General features: G+C 41.8%; 1 protein-coding gene and 1 long non-coding RNA gene across 3 annotated transcripts in view; both read right to left on the bottom strand.

Annotated features, from left to right (window-relative positions):
* Positions 1 to 2,024, bottom strand: part of LOC144893625 (uncharacterized) — a 6,965-nt gene extending 4,941 nt beyond the window's left edge. Inside the window, exons 1-2 of the long non-coding RNA XR_013624537.1 lie at positions 1,962 to 2,024; positions 1,322 to 1,439 (exon numbers count right to left, since the gene is read on the bottom strand). This is a non-coding gene — a long non-coding RNA (uncharacterized LOC144893625). The remainder of the gene's footprint in view (positions 1 to 1,321; positions 1,440 to 1,961) is intronic.
* A 201-nt stretch (positions 2,025 to 2,225) lies between these two features.
* SF3B3 (splicing factor 3b subunit 3) overlaps positions 2,226 to 26,876 on the bottom strand; it is a 49,233-nt gene continuing 24,582 nt past the window's right edge. The window contains exons 11-27 of one of the 2 annotated variants that reach the window (XM_068128942.2): positions 26,697 to 26,792; positions 26,330 to 26,402; positions 25,969 to 26,120; positions 25,049 to 25,204; positions 23,428 to 23,583; positions 23,194 to 23,337; positions 22,956 to 23,078; positions 22,545 to 22,699; positions 20,531 to 20,705; positions 20,074 to 20,279; positions 13,750 to 13,906; positions 12,769 to 12,894; positions 9,179 to 9,391; positions 8,929 to 9,027; positions 4,438 to 4,581; positions 3,041 to 3,145; positions 2,226 to 2,784 (exon numbers count right to left, since the gene is read on the bottom strand). In XM_068128942.2, the coding sequence (XP_067985043.1) occupies positions 2,644 to 2,784; positions 3,041 to 3,145; positions 4,438 to 4,581; positions 8,929 to 9,027; positions 9,179 to 9,391; positions 12,769 to 12,894; positions 13,750 to 13,906; positions 20,074 to 20,279; positions 20,531 to 20,705; positions 22,545 to 22,699; positions 22,956 to 23,078; positions 23,194 to 23,337; positions 23,428 to 23,583; positions 25,049 to 25,204; positions 25,969 to 26,120; positions 26,330 to 26,402; positions 26,697 to 26,792 (2,421 nt within the window). In that variant the 3' untranslated portion in view covers positions 2,226 to 2,643. Of the gene's footprint in view, positions 2,785 to 3,040; positions 3,166 to 4,391; positions 4,582 to 8,928; positions 9,028 to 9,178; positions 9,392 to 12,768; positions 12,895 to 13,749; positions 13,907 to 20,073; positions 20,280 to 20,530; positions 20,706 to 22,544; positions 22,700 to 22,955; positions 23,079 to 23,193; positions 23,338 to 23,427; positions 23,584 to 25,048; positions 25,205 to 25,968; positions 26,121 to 26,329; positions 26,403 to 26,696; positions 26,793 to 26,876 lie in introns of both variants that reach the window. The other variant, XM_078784458.1, reaches the window with a different exon arrangement.

Below are 26,876 nucleotides of genomic sequence, written 5' to 3'. Positions count from 1 at the left end.
TTTGGGTCCTCTGGGTCATTTGGGTCCTCTGGGTCATTTGGGTCCTCTGGGTCATTTGGGTCCTCTGGGTCATTTGGGTCCTCTGGGTCATTTAGGTCCTCTGGGTCATTTGGGTCCTCTGGGTCATTTGGGTCCTCTGGGTCATTTGGGTCATTTGGGTCCTCTGGGTCCTCTGGGTCATCTGGGTCCTCTGGGTCCTCTGGGTCATTTGGGTCCTCTGGGTCATTTGGGTCCTCTGGGTCATTTGGGTCCTCTGGGTCATTTGGGTCCTCTGGGTCATTTGGGTCCTCTGGGTCATTTGGGTCCTCTGGGTCATTTGGGTCCTCTGGGTCATTTGGGTCCTCTGGGTCATTTGGGTCCTCTGGGTCATTTGGGTCCTCTGGGTCATTTGGGTCCTCTGGGTCATTTGGGTCCTCTGGGTCATTTGGGTCCTCTGGGTCATTTGGGTCCTCTGGGTCATTTGGGTCCTCTGGGTCATTTGGGGCCTCTGGGTCATTTGGGTCCTCTGGGTCCTCTGGGTCATTTGGGTCCTCTGGGTCCTCTGGGTCCTCTGGGTCATTTGGGTCATTTGGGTCCTTTGGGTCCTCTGGGTCATTTGGGTCCTCTGGGTCATTTGGGTCCTCTGGGTCATTTGGGTCCTCTGGGTCATTTGGGTCCTCTGGGTCATTTGGGTCCTCTGGGTCATTTGGGTCCTCTGGGTCATTTGGGTCCTCTGGGTCATTTGGGTCATTTGGGTCCTCTGGGTCATTTGGGTCCTCTGGGTCATTTGGGTCCTCTGGGTCATTTGGGTCCTCTGGGTCATTTGGGTCCTCTGGGTCCTCTGGGTCATTTGGGTCATTTGGGTCCTCTGGTTCATTTGGGTCCTCTGGGTCATTTGGGTCCTCTGGGTCATTTGGGTCCTCTGGGTCATTTGGGTCCTCTGGGTCATTTGGGTCCTCTGGGTCATTTGGGTCCTCTGGGTCATTTGGGTCCTATATTCCTATCCTATAACATATATATCCTATAACCTATCCTATATATATCCTATATCATATAACATATATCCTATATATCCTATAACATAACATATAACAAATATATCCTATATTATGTACTAGCAAGCGGCCGCGTACCAGCCAAAGGGGTAGCCCATGGTTAGCCTAAATATAGATTTGATGACGTCATGTTTACACATCTGAGCGACAGAAACTGGCTACACATCTGAGCGACAGAAACGGAGCTTCACTTTTGGAGAGACAGAAATTCCCAGGCAAACGCTATAACGCACCAGGTTTACAACCTGTGCGTTAATAAAGGCAATGCAACAAAACCCATTACAAACCTCAAACTGTAGCCAACCCTTGGAGAGACAAAACCAGTGAAGTGGTTCGTGCTCCGTCCAGAGACATTGAAAGTGGAACCCTGTTTGGTAGATTGGCTCTACTGAAAGTGCATCGAACCTGAATGAGAAAGAAAGGTCCATCCATACACTCTGCTGGGATAAAGACAACAACAACAACAACAACAGGCATTTTAAGGCCATTTTCCCTGCTAGAGCAGGGGTTAGCCTTGCGGTCCCCATGACAATCTTCTCCATTTTGCCCTATTTTCTGCATCTCTCCTTGTTAACCCCCTTGCCCGCATTTCTTCTTCGACCATCTTTACCAAGTCTTTTTCGGTCTTCCCCGTCCTCTACTTCCTTCTACATTCATTTCCATCACTCTTCTCAACCAATCACTTTCATCCTTCCTCAACACATGACCAAACCATCTCAAACTGTTTCTCTTCACAGCATCAATCACAGGCTCTATTCCCATCATCTTTCGCAATTCATCATTTGTCTTCCTCTCTCTCAACGATACTCCACACATCCACCGAACCATTCGCATTTCCACCCTTTCCAGCCTTCGTTGCTGTTCTACGTTCATTACCTATGTCTCACTCCCATAAATCATAACACTTCTCACACATGCAGCATACACCTTTCCCTTCAGCTTCAACGACACTCCCCTCCTCATCAGCACGCCACTCAGTTCCCGAAACCTCTGTGGATAAAGTGGGATAAATGTGGGATAAAGACAACATTCTTCATTAATAAAGTTCCCAGGAGCCAAGCCATGGTAATCCAAAACTTCCCAAGTTCATAAGCTCATCCGACCTATAAAAGGCAGAAAGCATCGTTCTCGTAAACGGACAATTAGTTTTGATGGTAAACGTTACATACAGCAGAAATATAAATAGTCGAGAAGAGTCCAAAAGCAAATGTTTAATTGTAATGCTTAACAAGACCAAACAAATTTGTGAATGAGAAAACTGTATTTACAGAAATTAAAGTCCCAACTTAAAGACAAAGATGTTAAAATGAATCAATTTCCTATCAGTTTATGTATTTGAATATTTTTTAAAAAATTTTCTTCTTGTACATGACCATGTAATGAAGTCATACCAAACAAACAGCAAATATTTACAATGGCTAATTACAAAACAAAAGTATTTCACTAATTGTGGTCACTTTTTCTATAAAAGACCAGCTATTAATCTCCTGCTGAAAAACAGCAAAAACTTTCATCATTCACACCATTACAAAATTGTTAAACTAATCAACAAATGAAGCAAGGAACCATCCAGGTTCAGACAGCCATGGCATATTTTCAAGGCTTGGATTTAGAAGGCGTAGCGAGTTCGAATGTCTTCCAGCTTTTTGGACACCTCGGCTGGTGTGCGGTCCAGCTCCTCAGCCACGCTACGCTGCTTCCCTGGCTCCATGGAGTTGAACTGTTCACACAGGTCTCCGTCGATGACATTCTACCAGAAAATGGAGGATAGGGAACAGCACAAAAAAAACATTCCCACATGCAAATAATAAATACATGCAGCCCATAAAAGTTAAAACAAATTAGTTTAAAAAGCAGAAGAGCACACAAACGTTTGGAAAAGGGTGGGGGTGGGGAAGAGGAGTTTTTTTTTTAAGGTGTCGAGTAGCATAATCTCGGGGGAGAGTGGGGGGTGGATGGGTGAAGAAGGTGCTGAGAATAAACAATGTGCTGAGAATCACACAAACCTTAACGGGAAAGTAGTATGAGCGATAACTGAGATGGTCACGGCCACACAGGGGTGGGTGCTCCGCACGCATGTGCATCTCCAGGTGTTGAAAGAAGTCATGATCCTGTATAAAAGGAAAACTCACTGTGGAAAGATTTGCAGCATGGATGTTCCTTTTTCCAAACACAAAGCGGGGAAACTATTTTATGACCAGGTCGATTTAATAAACAGATGTGTCCTTTCCCATCTGCCATGTCACCTCACTTAGACTCTACCATCCTCCATTTACACTGGCACCTTATACAGGAAGAAAATAAATTTCACAACATTTCATACTTTTACATACATGTACAAGTTTTACCAGCCTCTGGTTTTACCAGGATGTTTAATCTGGCACAAAATTTCACGTTCTCTGGTTTTCTCTGGTTTCAAGACAATTCTCTGGTTTTCTTTCCTTTCTCCAAGCTCATTGCGGTACACACAGTGACACAAAACAGCAGAATGAATCCTTTGCTCTATTCAAACTGGTTGAATGAGTGATTTTTATATTGCAGGCACCTGAAACTCACCACAGGTGAGTTCAATTCCAAAGTAAGGGAGAATCACCTGCTTGAAATCTAATTATTTCTAACAACTTCTAAAAGGTGCCACTAATATTGTCCGGGCTATTTTAGGACTTCTGTGTGGAATAAGCTAGGATTTAGTAAGCTTTTCAGATTTTGTTTTGTTTTGTTCCACTGAAATCTAAAGAAATACATATGTGGATACCAAAATATATTTTAATTTCAACAATTTTCTGGAATAAATGGTGCATTATTTGAAAAAAGTGCAAGGGCACCAATATTTTTGGCCAAGACTGTGTGTGTGTGTGTGTGTGTGTGTGTGTGTGTGTGTGTGTGTGTGTGTGTGTGTGTGTGTGTGTGTGTGTGTGTGTGTGTGTGTGTGTGTGTGTATATATATATAAATATATAAATAATAATAATAAATAAATATAAATATATAAAATAAAAAATATATAAATATATATATATATATATATATATATATATATATATATATATATATATATATATATATATATATATATATATAATATATATATATATCACGCCAAATTCCAGCTTTTTATGACACCCGAAAGAGGTACGAACCAACCCGTCCCCCAAGTTTAATCATAACTCATCCACAACTTTGAAATATCATGTTATTATATCGCTTTTCGCCCAATCTCTTAATAGTGAAGAATAACTTTTAAAAAAAAATTGTTGTATCCGAATCCATATTTGAATCTTCACCAAAATTGAATCAGACAGGGGTGAAAACAACCTCCATCCACCTCCAGGTGGAGGTAATTAAAATGGTCGAATAGCATTTCCAGCACAAACAGTTAGGTTTACGGGTTGTTGGTTGTCTTACCTCATGGGACGTGAAGGGCACAAGAATGCCGACAGCTCCAGACAACGTGGTGTAAACAAGAGATTCTGACCCACCAGGGATGAGTGTGGCTTTCTGCAAGGATAGGCAGGCCTCTCCAACATGATAATTTGCTATGATCTCAGCCTGTGGCAAGAGGAGAAATTAAGGGGACAAAATTATTCCACTGGACAGTGGCAGTGTAATCACACCATAGGATCACAATAGGCCATTGGACTGATTGCCAAAAAAAAATCATTACCTGGTAAGGAATATCCAGTGGCATGCAATCGAAAAGGTACAGATCATGTAAGGCCAAGTAAAAAAAAAAAAATGTTTCTCGTCCCCGCCCGCTTCCTTTTTGGTCGCCGCCTACTTTTATTTACTATTTAATACTATTTTTTTTTAATATATACTTCGTTTTGCGAAGAAACTCGGTCTAAAACTTGCCGTTTCCGGGCGTTTGCTGATCGTATCTTGTGCATTGATGATCTGAACTATTATGGATCCCGCCCTCTAACGGAACTTCCTGGTTAATACATGCTAGGCTTAACGCAGACACTTTGTGCTAAAGACGGTCAATTCTCGCAGCGGTTGTGCACTGGGCAAGTGCAATTTACGTGTAAAAATCTTGCATTTCATACTTTTAATGGTACAAATTTGAGTAGGGAATATGACGATATTCGTGTGTGTAAGCATACGTTCGTCGACAAAAGTTTTGAAGTCTTGGTTCGCGAGATCAGTTGTAGATGAGAAGCGAACGTTGAACGATCTCTTCGCTAAATTTGCCAGTGGAGAATTTGACGATGGATATGACATTGGTGATGGATACCAAACAACGAAAGTAAGAGTTGGCGTCGTGATATAGCGTAAATATTTAAGCCATATCAAGACATACATTTTCTAGTGTACTTGTTTTTAAATACTTGGTGCATTAAAAAATCCATATGTAGCTGTAAAGCTATACTTGGATGGCCTAGTACTAGTTGTAGTTTCGTGTATTCTGAAGTGTGAATACAGTCAGGCCATAGTCCTACCCTATGATGTAGGTTTAATGGTGGGAGGTGGGAGTACAACGCGGGTCTCTGAGTGAGAAGCTAGGTATCTAGGCCCTGTTGTAGTTAATAAAGTCGGCCTAGATTTCTGCAGTATTGATTTTTCATTTATTTCGTCAAAGAAAATACAATCACAAAGAATGGCAAAATAAAAATATTAACAGAACATGTTGTAGTATATATAGAGGGGCTAGCTAGTGTATACATGTTGGTGATGGATACCAAACAACGAAAGTAAGAGTTGGCGTCGTGGCAGATGGCAGCCATCTTGGGGTGCACTCACAATCACATACTCAACTCACTTGTTTTGCTTGTTTAGGATAGCCCATGAAAAATTAGTACTCATTTTTTAGTATTATTTTTTAATAAATTGTTTGATCCCATTGTATGTAAATTTTTCAATATATCATGTGGTTTTGTCTGCAGGTAAAGGTGAATATTGGTCAAAGGACAAGTTGGATGTGTCCGCAAAATTGGACGAGTGTTTAGCAGACATTGTGTCATGCCTCGGCCGTTACATCCTCGGCCGTCACACATGACATGTTCCATTGATTGATTCTATTCATATGCCATTTCAGTTAAAACATATATTTATTTGCTAATTTGGAAATGAAATTGCAGGCCTTTCGGTAACAATCAACACTGGCATGTTTCACATTACATTGGACAAACTATAGAGTCTTTAAGTCAGCCACAGTGGTCATTCAATTCATGGCAGCCATCTTGGAAAAAAATAGCAAAAAAAATGAAAATAGTAAATAGTAAGGGCCTCCCTCCTCCTTTTTTCAAAAAAGTCCGGACAAGAAACTTTTTTTTTTTTTTTTACTTGGCCTAACTCAGGCCTACTCAAGATGAAACTAGAGGTTCCAGGGAACCTGAACTCAACTGGTCTATATCAATATGGTTAGAATATACATAATAGAACCACAAACTATAGTTTTATGTGCTAAAAATATATGACAAAAATTGATTTTTCAATATGGCCGCCCTGCCACGCCCATTTTTGGGCGTGCAACGCCCAAATGCAATCCCAAACTAGTTCATGTCTTAAAGATGCTGCATAACAAGTTTCATCAAATTTAATCAATACTTGTGACTTTTAGAGCGCAGACGTTGAATTGTTTACAGACGACAGACAGACAGACGACGGACGATGGACACTGGGTGTCGACAAAAACTCAGCTGGACATAGTCCAGTTGAGTTAATAAATCCTACAATGGTACAAGAGATGCTTAACTGACATCTGACATTAACTGACACAACCGACATGCATATAGTGGAACAAACGACATTTAAATGTCTTTGTCACAAAGGTGGTCACCGATGTGTCGTTTTGTACAACACTGCATAATTTATTCCTGTTGGTGTAATGATCGTGCAAAGCGAGGGCTCTCCTCGATGTTATTCAAATCAAGTCATTAACTTTTGTTTGTATTCCAGCCTGTCCGCAGGATAGGTAGGTTTTATATTTTACCTGTCGCGTCAACTATTCCACCCAACTTTGACAAAAGGAAGCAAGTAGCCAAACATGTTTTTGTAACTAGTTTCCGTTTGTCAAAGTTCGGCAGTATTGCACCTCTCCAACTATATGCACTGCGAGCATGTGAGATCATAATACTTCTTTGAAGTCGTCACCGGCACTTGGGGATGGTCTGGTCTAAAAAGATACTCAGTCAATGCTATGGCTCGACATGGAAAATATCATTAAAGTTAAGATTTGTCAAATTTGCTAAACTTCCAGGTGGTAAAATCAACTGGTCCTTTGGACAGGTTTATTGAGGTTTTCACGTGACCAACAGACAAAGTTTCCTATCCTGGACAGTCAGACCACCGTTAATGTCGAGCACTGAAGTAGTACAGCCGTAGTATACATCGTTTTGAATGGGAGAACAAGTTATCAGCATTCAGTGAGGAATTCAAATATAAAATATCGCCAACTGGCATGACGGGTCTTTATTTGCCAAAATTCCATCACCGGTCATTTCAGCCCATGTCCTCGGGGTGACCATACGACCCATGGGAGTGACCATAAAGCTTGTAGCAAGCCAACAAGTCAACATGATGCAAAGCTAAAGCCAGATGATATGGAAATTTGCACCACAGATTGGAGATTTCACCATGTACATGGACAAATCATTGTTAATAAACACTATCTCAGGATGTCCTAATGGCAATAGTGCGTGTCTATTGTACAAGCACGTAGATGGCTGATCAACACTGGAACAACTCAACAGATCTAATTCACATCCTCAAGCAAATAAAAAAGAGATGAACACACCTCAGTGTAGATGGAGCGATTTAAAAAAAAAAAATGCTACCATAGATTTGCTCTTCATGTGATTTCACTTAATTCATTCAACGTTTTCACAATACACTTAAACATTTGATGAAAAGGAAAAAATACAGAATAAATCAAAAGGAAATGCTGCAGGCCCAAGTCGGACCACACCTAATGACGGACCAACAACGGACCTAATGACGGACCAACAACAAAATGAGCCTATAGTGATGCTTAGATAATACATTAGGAGCAAGTAATGCAAGTCATCCACAGCAAGTCAAATACAGGACGAGGAACCTTTGCCTAAGAACGAGGGAAGACAGAATATGCAGCCAGGAAGAACTCAAAATAACATTCGGCAAAAGATTAAGGACCACAACTCAAATTGCCCAGAACAGTTGGTCATTCACCATTTGATGAAGTCGCAAACTTAATGTATTGCATTATCAAAATCTCCACACAACTTGATGAGTGCAGACATTTCCAGTTTCAGCCATCTCTCCATTTCAACTACATTCTCAACTGCACCATCCACCAAAATTTGCCCTTATTTGGAGTGAGGTCTCACTCAGGTGTTCTTTCAGACAGAATTCATTCAAAAGCCAAACATCTGATTTATTTGCCTGTACTCACCAGAGCCAATGCATGAGCGGGCACATCATCACCAATATGATGCCTTCCCTCTATCGATATCTACAGTCACTGCTCTGCCAAAATGAAATCTCATGCCAGCATTATTTGAGACAAATACCTCACATTCTGCTCACTTACTTGTAATCTCAACACTTTTAAAAAATTCCTTCACCCAAACATCATACACCTCTTCAATCATTGTTTGATTCCATACATGAGTCAATGGAGCTCCCATCCTTCACACATTTTGTCTCTTTCCTACAACCCACAACTATTCAAACACATCTTCTATCACATTCCTAAATACTTACTCTCCCGTGTACCTTCTCTTAGATTAGTGCACAAATTAGTCTTCCTTTTATATTACCAAAATAATTGTAATATAAGTGTAAATGTAATTTTATATTACACTTACCAAAATGTACCATCTACACCTTGTGCATCAACATCACCATTAAATAGAAAATAAAAGCACCACTGATTGGAAAGAATTTCAAAAGTGTGCATGAAAAAGTTGGTTGTACCTTCTGGGAGGCACCATTTAACAAGCCTCGATCCCACAAGGCCTTGTTTCCCGTCGGGTCCTCATCCACCTCATCATTAGTATTTGCAGGAAGGCGAACCTGGGAGGAACATCCCTCGTAATTACACCCAACTGACAGATCCATAAAAGAATTTTGCAGATCTAACAAATTATTTCAATGTTCTTTAATAGTGGATGAAAAAAAACAAAAAAACATTTAAGGGTGTAATACAACAGTGGGATGGACTAACCACAGCAATGTTGCCGAACTTATCAGCACCAGCAACAGTGTCGTAGTCAAGAAGCGAAGCAGTGGTGATCCAACGGGGTACCGTGTCATCGGCAAAGATAATCAGCTGGTTCTCGTGTCGTTTGTAGCGTACCCAGAAGAAGCTCTCCTGGATATCAGAGATAATGACGCGGTTTCCAATGGTGTTTATTCCCACAATGAAATTTGAGATGTGCTGTGGAGAACATGGAGACAAGAGGTCAAATTGAGCGATACTGCAAAGCAGTTTGCCTTGGTGGATGCATCATATGGCAAACTACAATGTGGAACAACAAAAAATTAAAAAGAGGATAAATATTCCTTGAATATGAAAAACCAACACTAACCATTAAATATGCACAAAGCACCCAAATTTACAGGGATTTAATGAAAACAAACCTAAAAAGGTTTTGCAAGCCCTGCCATTGTATGAGCTTTGACTGTGAACAACTGTCCAAGTAGGATCTGCCAAATGACACAAAATTACTTTAAAATAAAAATTAAGCCCAAAATGCTGACCACAGGTGTCTGCATGCAAAGTGCCAAATAAGAAGCAAAAAAATAAATAAAAAGTACAGCTACATTCAAAGTACACCATCCCAATGCCAAAAACATATCCTCCAGTGCACGACATTGTCGGGGCGCCACAGGCACCCGGCAATGCCACAGTGCAGCACATGGAGACAGAATTGGGAGGGAGCAGTGCAAATAATTGATGGATTAACTGATGAAATGCATACTTTAAAATAAAAAAATCATGAAGTAATAAATTTGTTAATCAATTGGATAATAGCATACCTAAACCACCACTGCATCATCCCAATCTGTAACCTTTTTGAAAATAAAGTCATTAATAGAATAATTCAATAATTAATCTGATAAATCAATAAATCAAAAATAACCTTTACAGCCAAATCAATTGGTCATTGTCGTGTCCAAATATCAGCTTCCAAGCTCAAAAGGTGCCTGAGATATTGCCTAGATGAGAAAGAAAATAAGTGATTAATGAAAATAAATAAACAATAATCGTAAAATAATTAATTTCTTAATCAATTGGCTAATACCATATTTAAACCACCACAGTTTCATCCGAATCTGTAACTTTTTGAAAATTAATTAGGTCATTAATCGAATAATTAAATAATTACTCGATTCATTGAATAAATCAGTAAATCAATAAATCAAAAATAACCTTTACAGCCAAATCAATTGGTCATTGTCGTGTCCAAATAAAAGCTTCCTTGCTCAAAAGGTGCCTGAGATATTGCCCAGATAAGAAATAAAATAAAGTACTTAATAAATAGATAATATAATCAAGTAATTAATCAATTGATTGCGAAATCAAAAAACAAAAAATACTGTTTTTGACAAAGTACTTGCTCACTATTGTGCACAAATTTCAGCTTCCTAGCTCAAAGGATGGCTAAGATATCGCCCGGACAAACAAACAAACAAGAAAGAAAGAAAGAAAACTGGGGGAAAAAAACAAACAAGAAAGAAAGCAGAGTGAAAACTGAGTACTGTACTCCCTTTCAGCACACGTCATCACTGGGCCCCCTTCAGAGCTCAGCAATGACGTAATGCAGCGACTGGGGTTGCAATAGGAAAGGAGTGGTGTACAATAAGAACAACAAAAAAAGAGGAGGCATTAAAGACCCTGATCCAATGGGCAACAAATCGCAGCGGTGGACACAGGCAGAGCTCCACAACGCTGCCAGAGACCTAAAGTTCAACCACACAAGAGGAGGAAGAAGGCCCAGAGTACTGAGAGCCAACACAGCCAAGAGAGCGTGAACAAATGCCTATCCTTCCACTTTTATTGTCATACAAGAAAAGTCTGACAAGCTTGATGAACACAAAATAGGGTCTATATGCTACACTTTAATCCTAATAACTCAGTCTTCCCTCCTCCTTCCCCTCACCCTTCTCTCCCCCCTCCCCTTCCCCCCCTTCTCTCCCCCCCCCCCCCCCCCCCCAACCTCTCCTCCACAATACCGAGCGAGCACTGCATTGTATCAAAACTAGATGTTGGAATGTTGGACCGATATGCCTTCACCTACATTGTCTTTGCTTACTCCAACTTTGACCTAAAACCTCAAGACAATTAGACCTCAATATCCAAACCTCAACATATTATCATGGTACATGTACTGCATTTTGTTTAGTTGAAATCCTGACCTCGATAACAATTTTACCAAACATGACCTCTGACCTCTTGATGCTAAAATCTAATCAGTTCATCCTTCCATCATAATATACACTTGTACCAAGTTTGGTCAAAATCCCATCACTGGTTCACAAGTTTATGCGGTAACAGGATTTTACCGAACATAACATCTGACCTTTGACCTCTGGACCCCATAATATAATCAGTTCATTTTTGCATCATTATTAATACTTGCACCAAGTTTGATTTAGATCCCTTCAGCCATTCTTAAGTTATCACAGTACCGAAAACCAATCACAGACAACAACCGGACAGCCAACCCGAAAACAATGCCTCTGGCGGACTGCATCAGCGGAGGAATAAAAAACGAGAGCTTCCAGGGAAGCAGAACTCAACTGAACTGACTGGACAACTTTAAAGTAGGTCAGTTGTCTGTACTAGATTTGACTTAAATGAAAAGCCAACAACCTTGTGTAATCATTTTAAGGTCCTTATATCCTTATACTTGTCCTTGTTTTACAATTGATACAATGTTACACTTTGCAACAATGTTGCAGAAATATAGTTGTGTAGATAAAAGGAAACGGGTGTAATTCGCTTTCAAAGTCACCCACCCCCACATCTTGTCCCAGTGAACATGCCCACAAAACGTCGCAAGTGCATATTTAAGTGACGTCAGAAGAAATTGCAGGGACCGACCTTGTGTGGTAAGAGTCTCACACACCAAGTTTGATCAAAATCCATAAATATTTGTGGACGTTAAAGTCTTAACATCGTTTCGAAGCTGAAAACAATATGGCGGACTATGGCAGCCATTTTGTGACGGATCGGGTTGGAATGCAATAGCAACCTACCTTGTGTGGTAAGGGTTAAACATTCTAAGTTTGATCAAAATCTGTTAATATTTGTGGACGCTAGAGTGTTAACGTCGTTTTCATGATCAAAAACAAAATGGTCGCCTAAGTCCGCAATTTTTCAACGGATCGTACTGAAATGTAATATCAACCTGGTCCTTGGGGTAAGGATGCTGCACGTCAAGTTTGATCAGAATCGGTTGATATTTGTGGACGCTGGAGTGTTAACTTCGAAAAGTTAACGGACGACAGACGACGACGACGACAGACGCCGGAGGGTTCAGTATGTGATGAACTCAACTGGACCGTAGTCCAGTTGAGTTAAAAACAACTAAAGGTAGTGCATTTCGTAATACAAATCAGTGCACAATTTCTGTATCAATAAACCTGATGCTGAAGCAGCCATTTTTAAGTGCCAGTGATTCCTTCACAAAATCACAAAAGAGGGCAATAAAACGAGAAAAGTTAAAAGTATTCAATATGTACTTGCTCAAAATTTGTGACAATGTAGGGTGGGGAATATTGCTAATCTTGCTATCGAGTATCAGCCACCTTGTTCTCACACTTGCGAAGAAGCTTCTTTTTACCGAGGTCATACACACGAAGCAGCTTGCCAACACTGATTAGGACCCTTCCCTGGAAAGGTGCAATGGCACCGGGTACATCTTCCACAGGAGTCTGCATGCAAAGTGCCAAAGAAGAAAAGAAAACTTTTCATCAACATCAGCAGCTTCTTTCTGGCAGTTCAATCTCAACATCTCAGGAACAATAAATATATGAATAAAAAGAAACGAAGTGAATAACTCAACAAATTGAATGTCAACCAATGATTACAAAATACTGTAATTGAGCAGACTTGCAACACATCACATTACAATAAATAAATAAATTAATAAATAGCCCTCCCCACCCACCCCCCTGTCAAGTTTTCAGGACAATCAGCTGGGTGATAAGGGAGGAGTAGCAAACAGTTAACGGATGGATGGACGGTGGACGGACAAACAACGGGACATCACAACCCATTTTATAAGTTCATCTCTTTGAGAATAGAGATAAGATGACCTAATGATACGCAGAGATCGCAAAAATGGCAAAAAACCATTACCAAGTGGGGATTTTACTCAGGAAACAATTGCCCATCATGTTGGACATTTCAAACAAAGTGGCCTTCAACAATGACGAAGCAACGATTACATTTACAAAACTAGGACGGCACTTGATAGAGCGCATACCTTCGCCACATACCGTGTGTCTTCATCTTTATGGAGATGGTGCGAGATGGTGTGCGTGCGTGTGTGTGTCAGCTTTAAAAGGATCTTTAGATCCTGTTAAAAATAGTATTAATAAAAAACAGACAAAGGCATAGTACATTATCCGTCATTTTAAAGGAAGCGGAGAACACGGCAATGGAAACCAATCACATTCATTATTGGCCCACAAACTGGCACTTTATTTAGACCAGAGATACATGGGCAGAGAACAAAGTGAGACCAGAATCATGTGGAAAGTTTTTGATGAAGGACAAAAATGTACCTTATGAACGAGGGCGAGTTTATCTGCATCCTCAGACAGGCGATACGTGTAAATGAAGCCACCAGCAACCGAACGAGGAGCCAAGATAAGGTCTTTCACTACTCCCACCAGAACAAACCAGTCATCTCCGGAGTTAGCAAACCTGAGCACTGCCACACTGCAAAAGCACGTACAAAAACACAAGTTACCCAATGGAAACGAATACATCGCATCATCAGGCTATACATTTTGCATGTATGGAATATGTCAGAGAACTGAAAGAATTGCTCAGATAAGATAGACATAAGAAAAAAAAAAAGAGCAATGCATGTGAGAAACATGTTTCACAGCTAATTGAGGATACCTAATGGCAAGACGTGATTCATTTCCACAAGCAATGACATTGAATATGCTGCATTTGTTGCTAAATGGTGCAAATTATTCTGACAAGGTTGTGCAGGTCGGGTTCAAAATTAGAATAACATGGCAAGAATTTGGCGCACGCTTAACATATGGATTATAAATGATAAAGTGCTCAACTTTTGACATCTGCCATCCAAACAAAGATTTAACAATATTATCTCAGAAAATGCAAAAAGATGCTGAAAACTTACCTGTGTTAAAATTTAGAATAGATAATAGTTCATTTTTAGATACCAAATTAACTTTGGTTTACTAGAAACATCCACTCCCTCCAGGAGCAGCCTGAGGGTGGCAGGAGGTGAAGAGGATTTGTGTCCATGACCTGACCCTGGCTACAACAAACACATATGCAAAATTTTGTGGGGATCGGCCCAACTACGCACACACCTTGATTACGCACCAACTACGCACAACGCTTTTACATTCCCTGCCCTGTGCTTCACGCTTTCACGGTTCTTAGCGGCCACATGAAAATATTTTAGCCACGCTATAAGCAAGCTTCGCGGGATATCCCGCCATTGATACGGTAAATATTGCTTCGCGGGATATTCCACCAATCACACTGTGAACATTGCTTCGCGAGATATTCCACCAGCTTCATAACACACCATCCCTCGTGAGTTACTCTACAGAATGAAAACACTCCACCGAATCTATTACTGCAATGAGCTGTCTCCATTTCCCCCAAATGAAACAATTCCCCCCACATTTGCTGTTCCAACTTTTGCGGCATTTTCCAGGAACGTATCCCCTCACGAATGTCGTGGCCCCGAGTGCAGTAGAATTTCTCATTATAAACACTACAATAGAAGACCCGTCGCTTCGTTGACAGAAATCCAATCTTTGTTGTGATGGCTAATCTATGGGGGAAGAAAAAAAAAAGGATTCCTGGGAGATCCTGCTCTCCGTGCAGGAATAACCAACGTGTTGGCATTTGCAGTTTTCACACGCGTGTACATGTACCCATAAAAAAAATTGGGCTAACAAACACTCCAGGGAGTTACCCGAATCCACCGCAATTGGATTCATTGAAATCTGTTAATCTGTTCTCAAGTTATAACACGACAAAAACAAACAAACAAACAGACACAGCTCCTTTTATAATACAGATTGCAATGTCTCCTGATGCACATGTACAAGTACTGTAGAATGTCTCTAATCATGGGAAGGAAGCCTGACATCGCTGAAACAAGGAAAGAAGCGGTCAAGGCGCTCGCTAATGATGGAGAGTCACAGTCAGATATTGCCAGCCAACCCGGCTGTCCACAATCCACAGTATCTCGCATCTTAAATAGCATCACACCGGCATGGTGTTGTGTCATAATGGAGGAGTTAAGAGATGATAGGAAGTTGGCTCGCAAGTGGACGACGATGGTGTCAAAGCATCCTGGTCTACGACCTACCACCATCTTTGTGAACTTGGATCTATCTCCTGGGTGCCTGCCATGACGCCTTTTTGCTGAATTCCTGAATGCAAGGAGGAGAAGACTGTTGCGGCCAGAGAGAGTTAGGGAGAGAGAGAGAGAGCGAGAGAGAGAGAGAGAGAGAGAGAGAGAGAGAGAAAGAGAGAGCGAGAGAGAAAGAGAGAGAGAACTGATCCGTGGAACAGTGGTCAACTGTTTCGTTCATAGACGATTTTTTTATTTTTTTTTGAAATTTTAGACTTTAAAAAAATGTTTTGCATCTCCTTTGGTGACAAAGAACGCAGAGTATTGTGCGCCATCCAAAAGAGATGTACCACCCGACCTGCTTATAACAGAGCATCAAGTTTCTGCAAAAGCAGATGGTATGGGGGTGTCATAAGTTTTTTTTTTTTGTAATGATAAGATAAGATTTTTTTGTAAATGTAAGATATCTTTGCCTGCTGAATCAGACAGTTAATGCAGCCGTATACCAAGACGTTCTGAAACATTTCACGATCCCGACGACTGAGGTGTTATTTGGTGACAATGGCTTGCTCTTCCAGCAACACCTGAAGACCAGGCGCCTGGTCTACAATGGCATGGCTTGCTCCACGTGACATTGTGGTTTTATGTTGGCCTGCAAACTTGCCCGACCTAAACCCAATATAAAATCTATTGTACACTGTCAGACGCAAGCTGGATGCGCTCAAACACCAAACCTTGATCTTTTCTACCCCACCTAATTTCACCCCAGATTCACTGTTTTGAAATACCAACTTCCTTCCTGGAAGTCCATGCTGTGTCCTTGTGTTTTATATTTCTCCCACCCCTCCCCCCCTTCCCACGCCTCCCGCCCCAAGCCCTCCCACAGATCCCCCGATGTCCCTGCTCTCAAATGTTGTGTTTGTGTGCTTCCCCTTCTCTCCCCAGCTTGTCTACCGCTACCCTTATTATATGTTGTGTGTCTGTTTGATTTTTTGTGTGATAAATGGTAGCTCTTTCACGAGCCTCGATCCTGTATACAAAAAAAAAAACGCTTTAGGAGCTGAAGGATAAATTGTGCCAGTGCTGGGAATCAATTCAATAATCTATTCAAGCTGGAAATCCAAGAATGCAATCGCCTCTTTACATTAATGCCCCACCGCATACAGGCCGTGATCAAAGGTAAAGGAGGACCAACCAAGTATTGAAGTGATTTCTCTTGTTTCTGGGCCTGAAACACAAATTACTCCAATTTTGTTGAACGAATAAATGGATATTCTAATACAGTCGGACCTCGCTATTCGCGGTTTCCGCTATTCGCGGTTTCCGCTATTCGCGGTTTCCGCTATTCGCGGTTTCCGCTATTCGCGAAGTCCGTGTATTAGCGGTTGATAAAATGCAACCTGTTTCTCTATTCGCAAAAAAGTGTTCCACAAATCCGTGGTTTTTCAGGGGCGCAAAAAGAATTTCACGAGCCACAAGCTCGACACATTTATAACACCCATCTTTCACCAGACATGCATAAAGCAGCTGGACGTACGCAAAAAACTTATTCTACAAGCCACGAGCATGACCTGCTTATACTGTACTGCAGTTAGGCTGACATATTTATAAAACCCATCTTTCACCAGCCATGCATAAAGCAGCTGGACGTACGTACGCAAAAAAAACATCTTATACAAGCCGCGAGCATAACCTGCTTAAACAGTACAGTACAGTACCGTACATTCACTGCTGTGTGATTTGCGTTTTCATGGTTTTCGTGTGCGCGAATTTCAGTCGCATTATAAGCGAGTTTCGCGGGATGTCCCACCAGATGTGTAAACAAGTCGACTCTACAAATTATAGAATGCAAACACTTCATTAAATCGATTACAGTTTGCAATTTTACGGTAAAGCATCATCAGAGATGTTACACAATGAAAACGCTTCAGGGGATGTTCCATCAGCGACTAAAACATGTCATCCCCATGAGTTATAGAATGTAAATGCTTCATTAAATTTGTTATTGAAATTATCAGATAGGCTCAATACGGCATCATCTGATAACATCCCCCACAAACAATGGGCAGAGTACTTCCCGCAGATATCCATGGTATGGTTAAGCTGGTTAAGCACTTTTAATAAACTGTAAGCACATTCCTTCAATAAAGTGGAAATGGTACCTGGTGTTGTGTTTTTTTTACTTTCATGGTACGATATGGTTAAGCACTTTTAATAAACTGTGCATTCCTTCAATATATTGGAAATGGTACCTGCTGTCGTTTTTTTAAATTTGTAAGGCATTTTTTTATGAAACTGTAATCATGTGCATTTGCAGTCGAAAACATTTTAAACTTTAAAAAATTTCCTGTATGAATCAGGAACTGCCAGGAACCGATAACGTAACCCCCTTTTCCCCCATTGAAACAATGCCACGGCATACATTCACAGGATTTTCATCGACATCCGCGACTTTTGTCGACATTCGCGGGTTTGTCTCGCCATTTCCGGGACTTTCGACCTTCACGGATTATCGTCGACATTCTCAGGATTTGCCTCACGATTCGCAGATTTTGCCTCGACATTCGCGGTTTGTTCCTCTATATTTGCGACTCGGGAACCTATCCCCCCTTTTTCCATTGAAACGATGCCCCGCTATTCGCAGGTTTCACTATTCGTGGATTTTCCATGAATGTATCTATCCCCCATGAATAGCGGGGTCCGTAGGTATTTTGAAACAGATGCCTGGTGTTCAAATTATCATTGTTTTTTCGTTGAAAGGACATATTAATGATTTTCCAAACTTCTCCCAGAGAATAGTGTTAGTTCTTTCTTTCTATGTAGAAGAAATATTGAACACTTCATCATTTGTAAGCGATTTATTAAGCACGTGCCCAATTCTCGCCACTTAATTCTAATTGTATTAGCTGTAAAAAAAAATTACCTTCAATTATAAGGAGCAGCATTTCTCTGTTTAATTTTGAAAATTTGAGGTTAGGTTCCCTTGAATGCCATGCATGGAAAATAGGCAGTTGAACAAATGTTTTTTACATTTTATTTTATCGGAGGTGGAGAAGGGGATGTGGAAGGGAAGGGGAAGTGGAAGGGAAGGGGAAGTGGAGGGAAGGGGAAGTGGAAGGGAAGGGAAGGGAAGGGGATGTGGAAGAGAAGGGGATGTGGAAGGGAAGGGGATATGGAAGGGAAGGGGATGTGGAAGGGAAGGTGATGTGGAAGGGAAGGTGATGTGGAAGGGAAGGGGAAGTGGAAGGGAAGGGGATGTGGAAGGGAAGGGGATGTGGAAGGGAAGGGGATGTGGAAGAGAAGGGGATGTGGAAGGGAAGGGGATGTGGAAGGGAAGGGGATGTGGAAGGGAAGGGGATGTGGAAGGGAAGGGGATGTGGAAGGGAAGGGGATGTGGAAGGGAAGGGGATGTGGAAGGGAAGGGGATGTGGAAGGGAAGGGGATGTGGAAGGGAAGGGGATGTGGAAGGGAAGGGGATGTGGAAGGGAAGGGGATGTGGAAGGGAAGGGGATGTGGAAGGGAAGGGGATGTGGAAAGGAAGGGGATGTGGAAGGGAAGGGGATGTGGAAGGGAAGGGGATGTGGAAGGGAAGGGGATGTGGAAGGGAAGGGGATGTGGAAGGGAAGGGGATGTGGAAGGGAAGGGGATGTGGAAGGGAAGGTGGTGTTTGATGGTTGAATTGTGCACAATCCATTTTGAAAATCTTAATGCGTTTTGACAAACGAGACTCACACCATGCACACGTCAGAAATTTATAATTGCAGAGCACTAGTATGGTTCACCAGAGAACCTGGGTTCGATTCCTGGTCTGAGCGTGTAATTTTCCCACACGTCAATTAATTAGTTATAATTATATGAGTATGTATGCATTGTTAATGTCTGGCTTCCTTCTTGTAACTACAGTGCAGTAACTGGTCTTTATTTTGATTATAATCCTGTTCAATTATTTAATTGTGTTTCTACGCCCCCAGTGGTGTTTGTAATAGCTGACATGGATTTGTCCCCCCATTGGAGGAAGACCCTCTCGTGTTCAGGCCGTTGGTGCTCCTATGGTTGGCAGCGAATGCCCCAAAAGCATTGAAGGAAAGAGAGTGGCAATCATATGTGTGGGAAAATTGCATGCTCAGTCAGGGTCGCCCAGATAGCTCAGATGGCAGAGCACTGGTCGGGGTTTCCAGAGGACCTGTGTTCGATTCCTGTTCTGGGAATGTAATTTTCCCACATACGTCAATTAATTAGTTATAATCCTATTCATTTATTTAATTGGATAGCAAAAATGTTTAAAAATAATAATTTGTTAATAATTCAATTTTCCTTTGCTTTTATCTTTGTGAAATTCCTCAAAGACCTCTTAAGAACAGGAGTGTACCTCCACTGCCAAATGCCAACATACTAGTTGTACTAGTATTTAAAAACAAATGGGGGGGAGGGGATGAAGAAAGGAAAACGCACCTCAACCAGGATCAGGACAAACACAACAAGTTTGGTTCATTCAAACAGGGACTCAACATCCACCACACAAAGACAAACACACCTGAAGGCAGCTTCATTCTGCTCCAGCTGTATAGAGTCCAGGGTGCTGCCTTGAATGGGATCGAGAATGCGAACGAGTGAAGCCCACTGCCCGAGGCCTGCCTTCGGTGCACCAAATGACACCTCTGGAAAACTCTCGTTGAGGAATGCTGCCGCCATTTCGGCAGCAAGTTCACGTTCTTCTTCGCCTGCTGCCTCCACCATTTCCTGCAGGAGGCAACATTAAACAACCCGACTTTCTCAAACTGTGCCGACTCGTGGAATAAGATGAGGAAACTAATTGTGGATTCCCTCTGAATGAAAACAAAATCAACATGCACTGCACAGACTATGGCAATATTGCTTATGAAGCTGTGATTTATAAAACAACAAAAAGGTGACCAAAATAAAATAGCATTTTTGACAAATAAGAATTTGGACAGATAAAGTTTGAGGGGTTGACAGTGAACCAGCCTTACTTCTGCCATCTGTTGCTTTCGCTGTGCCTTGGTAGCATCCGTGTACGCGTTGTGATCCGTCTCAATAACAATAAGGTTGTTGCTGTCTGGATGAATGACAAACTTGCGTGGAGTATACTGAAGCTGTGTGGATACTTGATTGAATACAGCACCCAGCTTCTCCAATGCAAGGATACTGTGTGGTGTGATGGGAAAAAAATGTATTTAGAATCCATTCCAAAGTATGGCATTTCCATTAGTCTTCAGAACAAATCTTTTTTGTTTTCTTTTTTCTTAACGACTCACACCAAATCTTTCAGCTTTATTATTCAAATTGCAGTCATATATAATTTCAACTTCGCATTTTAGATTGAAGATAACACCTTTTCCCTAGCTTAACGTCCAATGGAATGAAATAAAAACCCAAAAAAATAAAATGCTGCAAAATTCCAAAGGAGGGCTTCAAATTATATTACAAGCAATCATTAGGATACCAAACAAGCCACAACTAACTCCTACGTATTTCATGAAGATGAGCTCCAGTGATCATACACATTCAACTGATAAATAATAATGTTTCTGAATCCATCTTGTCCACCCCATGCGTCCTCCCATTCCCCTCATTCCTTCAGACATCCCTTATTACCCTGCACTCGCGAAGCGGAGCGGTTGCGTGCGTACGTGTGGCGTACATACTACATACATGAATGTCTGCATTTTTAAAATTCATTTTCTCGGCAACCATTGGTCCGATTGACACTAAATCTTCACCATAGGAGTGCCTCCCCCTCGATAAAAAAATTTATTCATAATTATGACGTCATAGGCAACGTGGTACAGCCGCCATTTTGGAAAAACGTTGCACCTCCATATCTCCGAAACAGTTCAACAGAAAAAATTGAAACATGGCTTGTCAAGTACTCCCCATGAGGAATAAGATACAGTGATGATGATGTCCTACTGGAAATTCGGCAAGTACAACACTTCATCCGATCAGTATGAATTTTTTTTCCCTGCAACGGTTGGTCCGATGGAGACAAAAGTTTCACCGTAGGAGCCCCTCCTCTTATAGAATATTTCAAATGATAATTATGACGTTGTAGGTCACGTGGTCCGCTAGCCCTGGTGTTGGGCTAGCAGCTAGGGTGCCAGCTTAGGATCCTAGGATCCTGGGTTCGAATCCCGGTCGATCGCTGAATTAACGCCAGGGGGGTTGACTCAGCCTGTCATCCTTCCGAGGTCGGCAAATTGAGTACCAGTTCACTGGTAATTCCCTGTTTGTCGTAAAAAGGTGACAAAAAGGGTTGGCGGCAGGAAGGGCATCCGGCCGTAAAACATTGCTTCAAAAAGGGGACCAAAAAACAACAACCACGGTCCCCGAAAAAGGCCAACCCCCGCCTGCGGGGAAAAATGGCCTCTAAAGGTGGTTTTTTTCACGTGGTACAGGCGCCATTTTGAAAAAGCCGAAAAACATTTCACCTTCATATATCCGAAACCGCTCCATGGAAAAAATTGAAACGTCGCTCATTGTAAAGAACGCTGCATGGGGAATAAGTGTTTTTAATGACGTCATTGGTGCCTTAATTATGAAGAGATAATTTGATAAGTACAACGCTTAGTCTGATCAGTTTGAAATTTCTTGAGTGTGATCTACACAACAATTATATTAGAGAATGTAAATTTATGATGTCATCAGTCATGTGGTCAGGCAGCCATATTGGATCAAAGAAAAAAAAAACCTTTAAAAAAACAACAGTTGACTCGCACCAAGTTGACTGCACGGGGTAAGTAATCTATGAATACCATCTAGTTTGTCTCATACTCCCTCTATTTCATCCTTCAACTCCGCTGTTTGTGTTTCTCTATCTCTCTCCCTCTCTCTCTCGCCCTCTCTAATGCTCCTTCTATGTCCTGTTGTGACCTTATCTGGCAGTGTAATAGCTCTTCCATGAGCCTGGATTCGTATACAAAAAAAATAAAATTAAATGGCAGTGTGGTGGTGCCTCAGAATAGCAACACAAAATATAACCCTCACCGCAGGGTGTTTGTGGAAATGGCCACAATGCCCTCGGGGCACTGCTCAGAGGCAAAGCAGGAGGCAAACTCGAGCGTCTCATAGGAGAGTGGCGTCAGGTGAAAGCGTGCTTGATAAGAGTAGCTCAACCATGAACGGCTGGACATCGCCAGCACCTATGGGAATCCCGCAACGACATTTAGTGTCTGCTGGAGTGGGGGACCAATATACATAATTACTGTATGAACACATTAAAGGGAAACAGCAGCACCGCCAAACTCTCATTACCCAAGAGCAAATCAGATACAACAGATTTGTACTGGCAACTAAATTTCAAACAAAATAAACACGACACAAATTTTCCCCAAAAATTTAATTGCATCTCATATGTGCCTAACCTTTACGAAGAGACGATCAGGTGCGAGCACTTACAGCTTCTTGGCCTTGCATAAGAACACGGAAAAGTTTCACAGGTCGTGAGCCAAGGTAGCGTGTACGCGTGTCTGACAGGTCGCCAGTCACCGTGTCCAAAACTGTTCGCAACAGCACACCGTTCTGTTTGGAAAAGGGCAAAGAAGAGTTTAAAGACGTTTTTTTTTGTTTTTTTTTAGTCCATTGGCAAAAGCAATCTTATGGAATCATTCGGGAAGAAACAAAGGAATCGGGTAACCTGCAAGCCAATGTTGAGATAAAGGCCACCCAGAGATCCCTTTTCACCACTGTCATCCTGCTTCTCAGCTCCTCCCATCTCAACGATGCACAGCGCTTCAGGCTGAGCAGGGAGAGCTTGCATGCTTAATGGCTGGAGGCAATCCTGCATCAGACAATGCCAAAAGTATCCAATAAGCAGTCTTCACATTGGGCCAGTGATGCTGCCACTGGACAATATGTTACAGCGACTTACCGCAGGGTCGAGAGAGATTATTCGAACAGTGTTGTCAGCAAGTCCGACAGCGAGGAACCTCGAGCGCTGCTCGCCAGTAGGGACGCTGGCGAGACTCATGCACACCACGTCAGCAGACATCTCCTTTCGTTCAGTGTACTCATTCAACTGGCCAGACTGCACAGAACAGGTAAGTTAAGAGAGACAATGCAAGATGAGCAGTACTAATTCTTACCAGGAGACAATTCAATTATTATCAAATGTAAAGTAGATTCATGACAGAACAAAATTAGAATGGCACACGGTAGAGTGCATACCTCAGCCAGGCTGAACAATTTTGGTTCACGAGTCATCAAGTGACCACTATATTCGTCGTGTGTGTGTGTGTGTGTGTGTGTGTGTGTGTGTGTGTGTGTGTGTGTGTGTGTGTGTGTGTGTGTGTGTGTGTGTGTGTGTGTGTGTGTGTGTGTGTGTGTGTGTGTGTGTGTGTGTGTGTGTGTGTGTGTGTGTGTGTGTGTGTGTGTGTGTGTGTGTGTGTGTGTGTGTGTGTGTGTGTGTGGCATAACTACCCGATGATATCATCCGATCTTGATGAAACTTGGGTGGGAGGTTGATATCATGATCTGGTTGTGTCCTGCCTAGAGTGGGCGTATTGCGCCCATTGTGGGCGGAGCGACACCCCAAAAATATGTATTTTTAGGGGGTAATCGATTTCAAGCTACATCTTCTCCAAGGGGGTTTGGTGGAATCTGACAGGGGTTTCGATATTTGGTTCGGCCAATGTAATGTCTAGCCACACGGAGCTCGAATTTTTTTTCTTTTTTTTTTTCTTTCATTTTTCACCGAATTTTCGGTATTGTGTAGCTAACTAACCTCATAACTGATTATACATTATTTTCTATCTCATTTCAAAGTCAGTAACCTTCGTTTTGACATTTCCGGGCCTGTTTCGGTTATAGTCCGTCCGCTGTCATTGAATACCGCTCGCTCATGAACCATCGTCGTCTCCTGACTTGTACATTTTATATTCCACGAATAGGCTGGATCTGCTGACCTGAATCAAAATCTAATTGGCTTGAACTTGTCATCTAATCAACTCATCCACCAGGTTTTGTCAAAATCCATCCACAACTTTTTGAAATATTGTGCTATACTGTATTGTGCTATACTGATTGGTTTTCCAAGATGGCGCCCATACCACATGACCTATGACATCATAATTATCATTAAAAAATTCGACAGGTGGAGTCGCACTTATTGTGGAAATTTCCTGTCAATTGGACCAACAGTTGCAGAGAAAATCACATTTATTCTGTGCGGACAAACAAACAAACAAACAGACAGACAGACAGACAGACAGATAAACAGACAGACAGACTCAAATGCAATACCCTCTCCTCTGGCGAGGGTAATAAGATATGATCTGAGTTTTAACCCCCACGCTGCTAATGAGCTTCTGCAAACACTTCAGAAGGCAACGACGAGCACATACAAAGAAAAAAAAAATACTCCCCGTTTCAAGCCTTTTGTTTTCATTTTTGATACAAATTACGGCAAAACAAAATGGCTACAAAACAACATCAAGGCTCACAAGACTCTTTTTTTTTCAAAAAACAAAACAAAACCATGGCAGTATATTTACTGGATCCATCTCAAAGTAGACGAGCTCCGCCCCAGTTAAGGCGATGACCACTTGGCGCTGGTTCACAGCACATTTCATAATCGCCTTCTTTCCTGGAGTCTTCCATTCGTTAACACGTTTGTCAGCACGAATGTGACGAATTCCATCTGGGTACACCTAAGCAAGCAAAGGCATGAAAATGGTGATTATCATGCCAACAAATTGAGTTACAAGTTGCAACATGCAGGACAAGAGGGACAATTGATTTGCAATACATGTCCCATACTGATCCCAATGAATGTTCTTGTCCCAAGCACTCAGCCATTGTGAGCCATATACAGTCGGACAAATTGTTTTAGGTATGCAAAGAGAAAGAAAATCATAATAAAGCCATGCACTGCACCAAGTTTCAGTTGAATACGTTAAAAGGTAAGGGGAAAAAGTCTGAAAAACTGACCCATGTATAACATGTGATCTTTTCCAAGTCCAAAAAGGGCATACCTCCATGAAAAATTGGCAAAATACCCCGAACCTCAAATTTATTTTGTAACTTGTCATAAGAAAGCCATGTACCAAGTTTCAGTTGAATATGTTAAAGGGTATGGAAAAAATAGTCTACAAAACTGCAGATGGGACAGACATAGTAGAGCAAACCTATAGTACCTTCCGGTGAAACCGGTAGGGGACGAATAAAGAGTTAATGACACCTCAACACCATCCCCACCCCACCCCAAAACCCTCTGCATAAGTTCCCCTTCCATATTAGTACAACAACAACAACAACAACAACAAAAATTATGCTGGTGGTTGGAAAGCTCGTAGTCAGAAATGAAGGCACCACCAACCAACATGCGAAGAAAGCATGGCTCATGTCAGCTAAACTTAATCCCAGCTCAAGACCATTAGATGGTTGTAATGTTGGACCCGAGATCAGAACTTACCTGCACAAGGGCGTCATCGCCAAGCAGAGAGCAAGACAGAGTCGGCGTTGTGCCCAGGAAACCAGAGTCTGTCACTTCCTCCACAGTCTCTCCAATAGACAGTACCAGTGTGGCATTCACGAATGACACGACGATATAAGCATCAAACTCATCTGAAAAATAAATTTCAATAAAATGAAGCAGCTGCAACATCTACAAGCTGTCAGAAGCCCCTTCCCCCCCGACCATCCTATCCCTTCCTCATCCCCCCCCAAAAAACCTTTCTACACAGCCTGTTGATATGACCCCATAATGGTACTTTTTCATGAAATGTGAAAAACTTTTCAATATAACTTGTACTTTGCTTTAATGGGAAACACACCTTCCACGTGCCGGCGAACAGTCCACACAGCATTTGGATTACCTGGCAGCTCAGAAACAGCCATTTCAGACACCTGTTGGTAGAATAAAGAGTTATACTGTACGAACATGATCAACCCATCAATTAATGCTTGCTTAAAGTTCAAGTCAATGTAGGAAAACAGTGCATCATAACAAGCACCAAAGTTTGCATTTAGAAACCGATTCTCTAACCCAACAGAGCAGCGTTTTGAATCATCAAGAATGGGGAATGGATGGGGGGGGTGGGGGGGGGGAGTGGGAGGAGGGGTGGGGGAAGGAAAGGAACATTAAGAACAATAATGATAGGAGAAAAATAAAAATACAAAAACTAAAATTGCAGTGCAAACCTCCAAGCCATGACGAAGCACACGCAACGAGGAACGTGACCCTCGACCACATGCCATATACAGCTGAGGTGTGTCCTCATTTGCCAGGTCAGCAATCTATGCCACATCAGGAAAAATGGAGGTGTAGTGTGCAATTGTCAAAATTAGGAAACTGACAAAGAGAGCTAGTCTACCATTTTC

The sequence above is a fragment of the Myxine glutinosa genome, chromosome 9 (assembly GCF_964187855.1).
Source record: "Myxine glutinosa chromosome 9, kmMyxGlut1.1, whole genome shotgun sequence".
Lineage (NCBI taxonomy): Eukaryota > Metazoa > Chordata > Myxini > Myxiniformes > Myxinidae > Myxine > Myxine glutinosa.
This window is presented reverse-complemented; position numbering and strand designations above follow the sequence as displayed.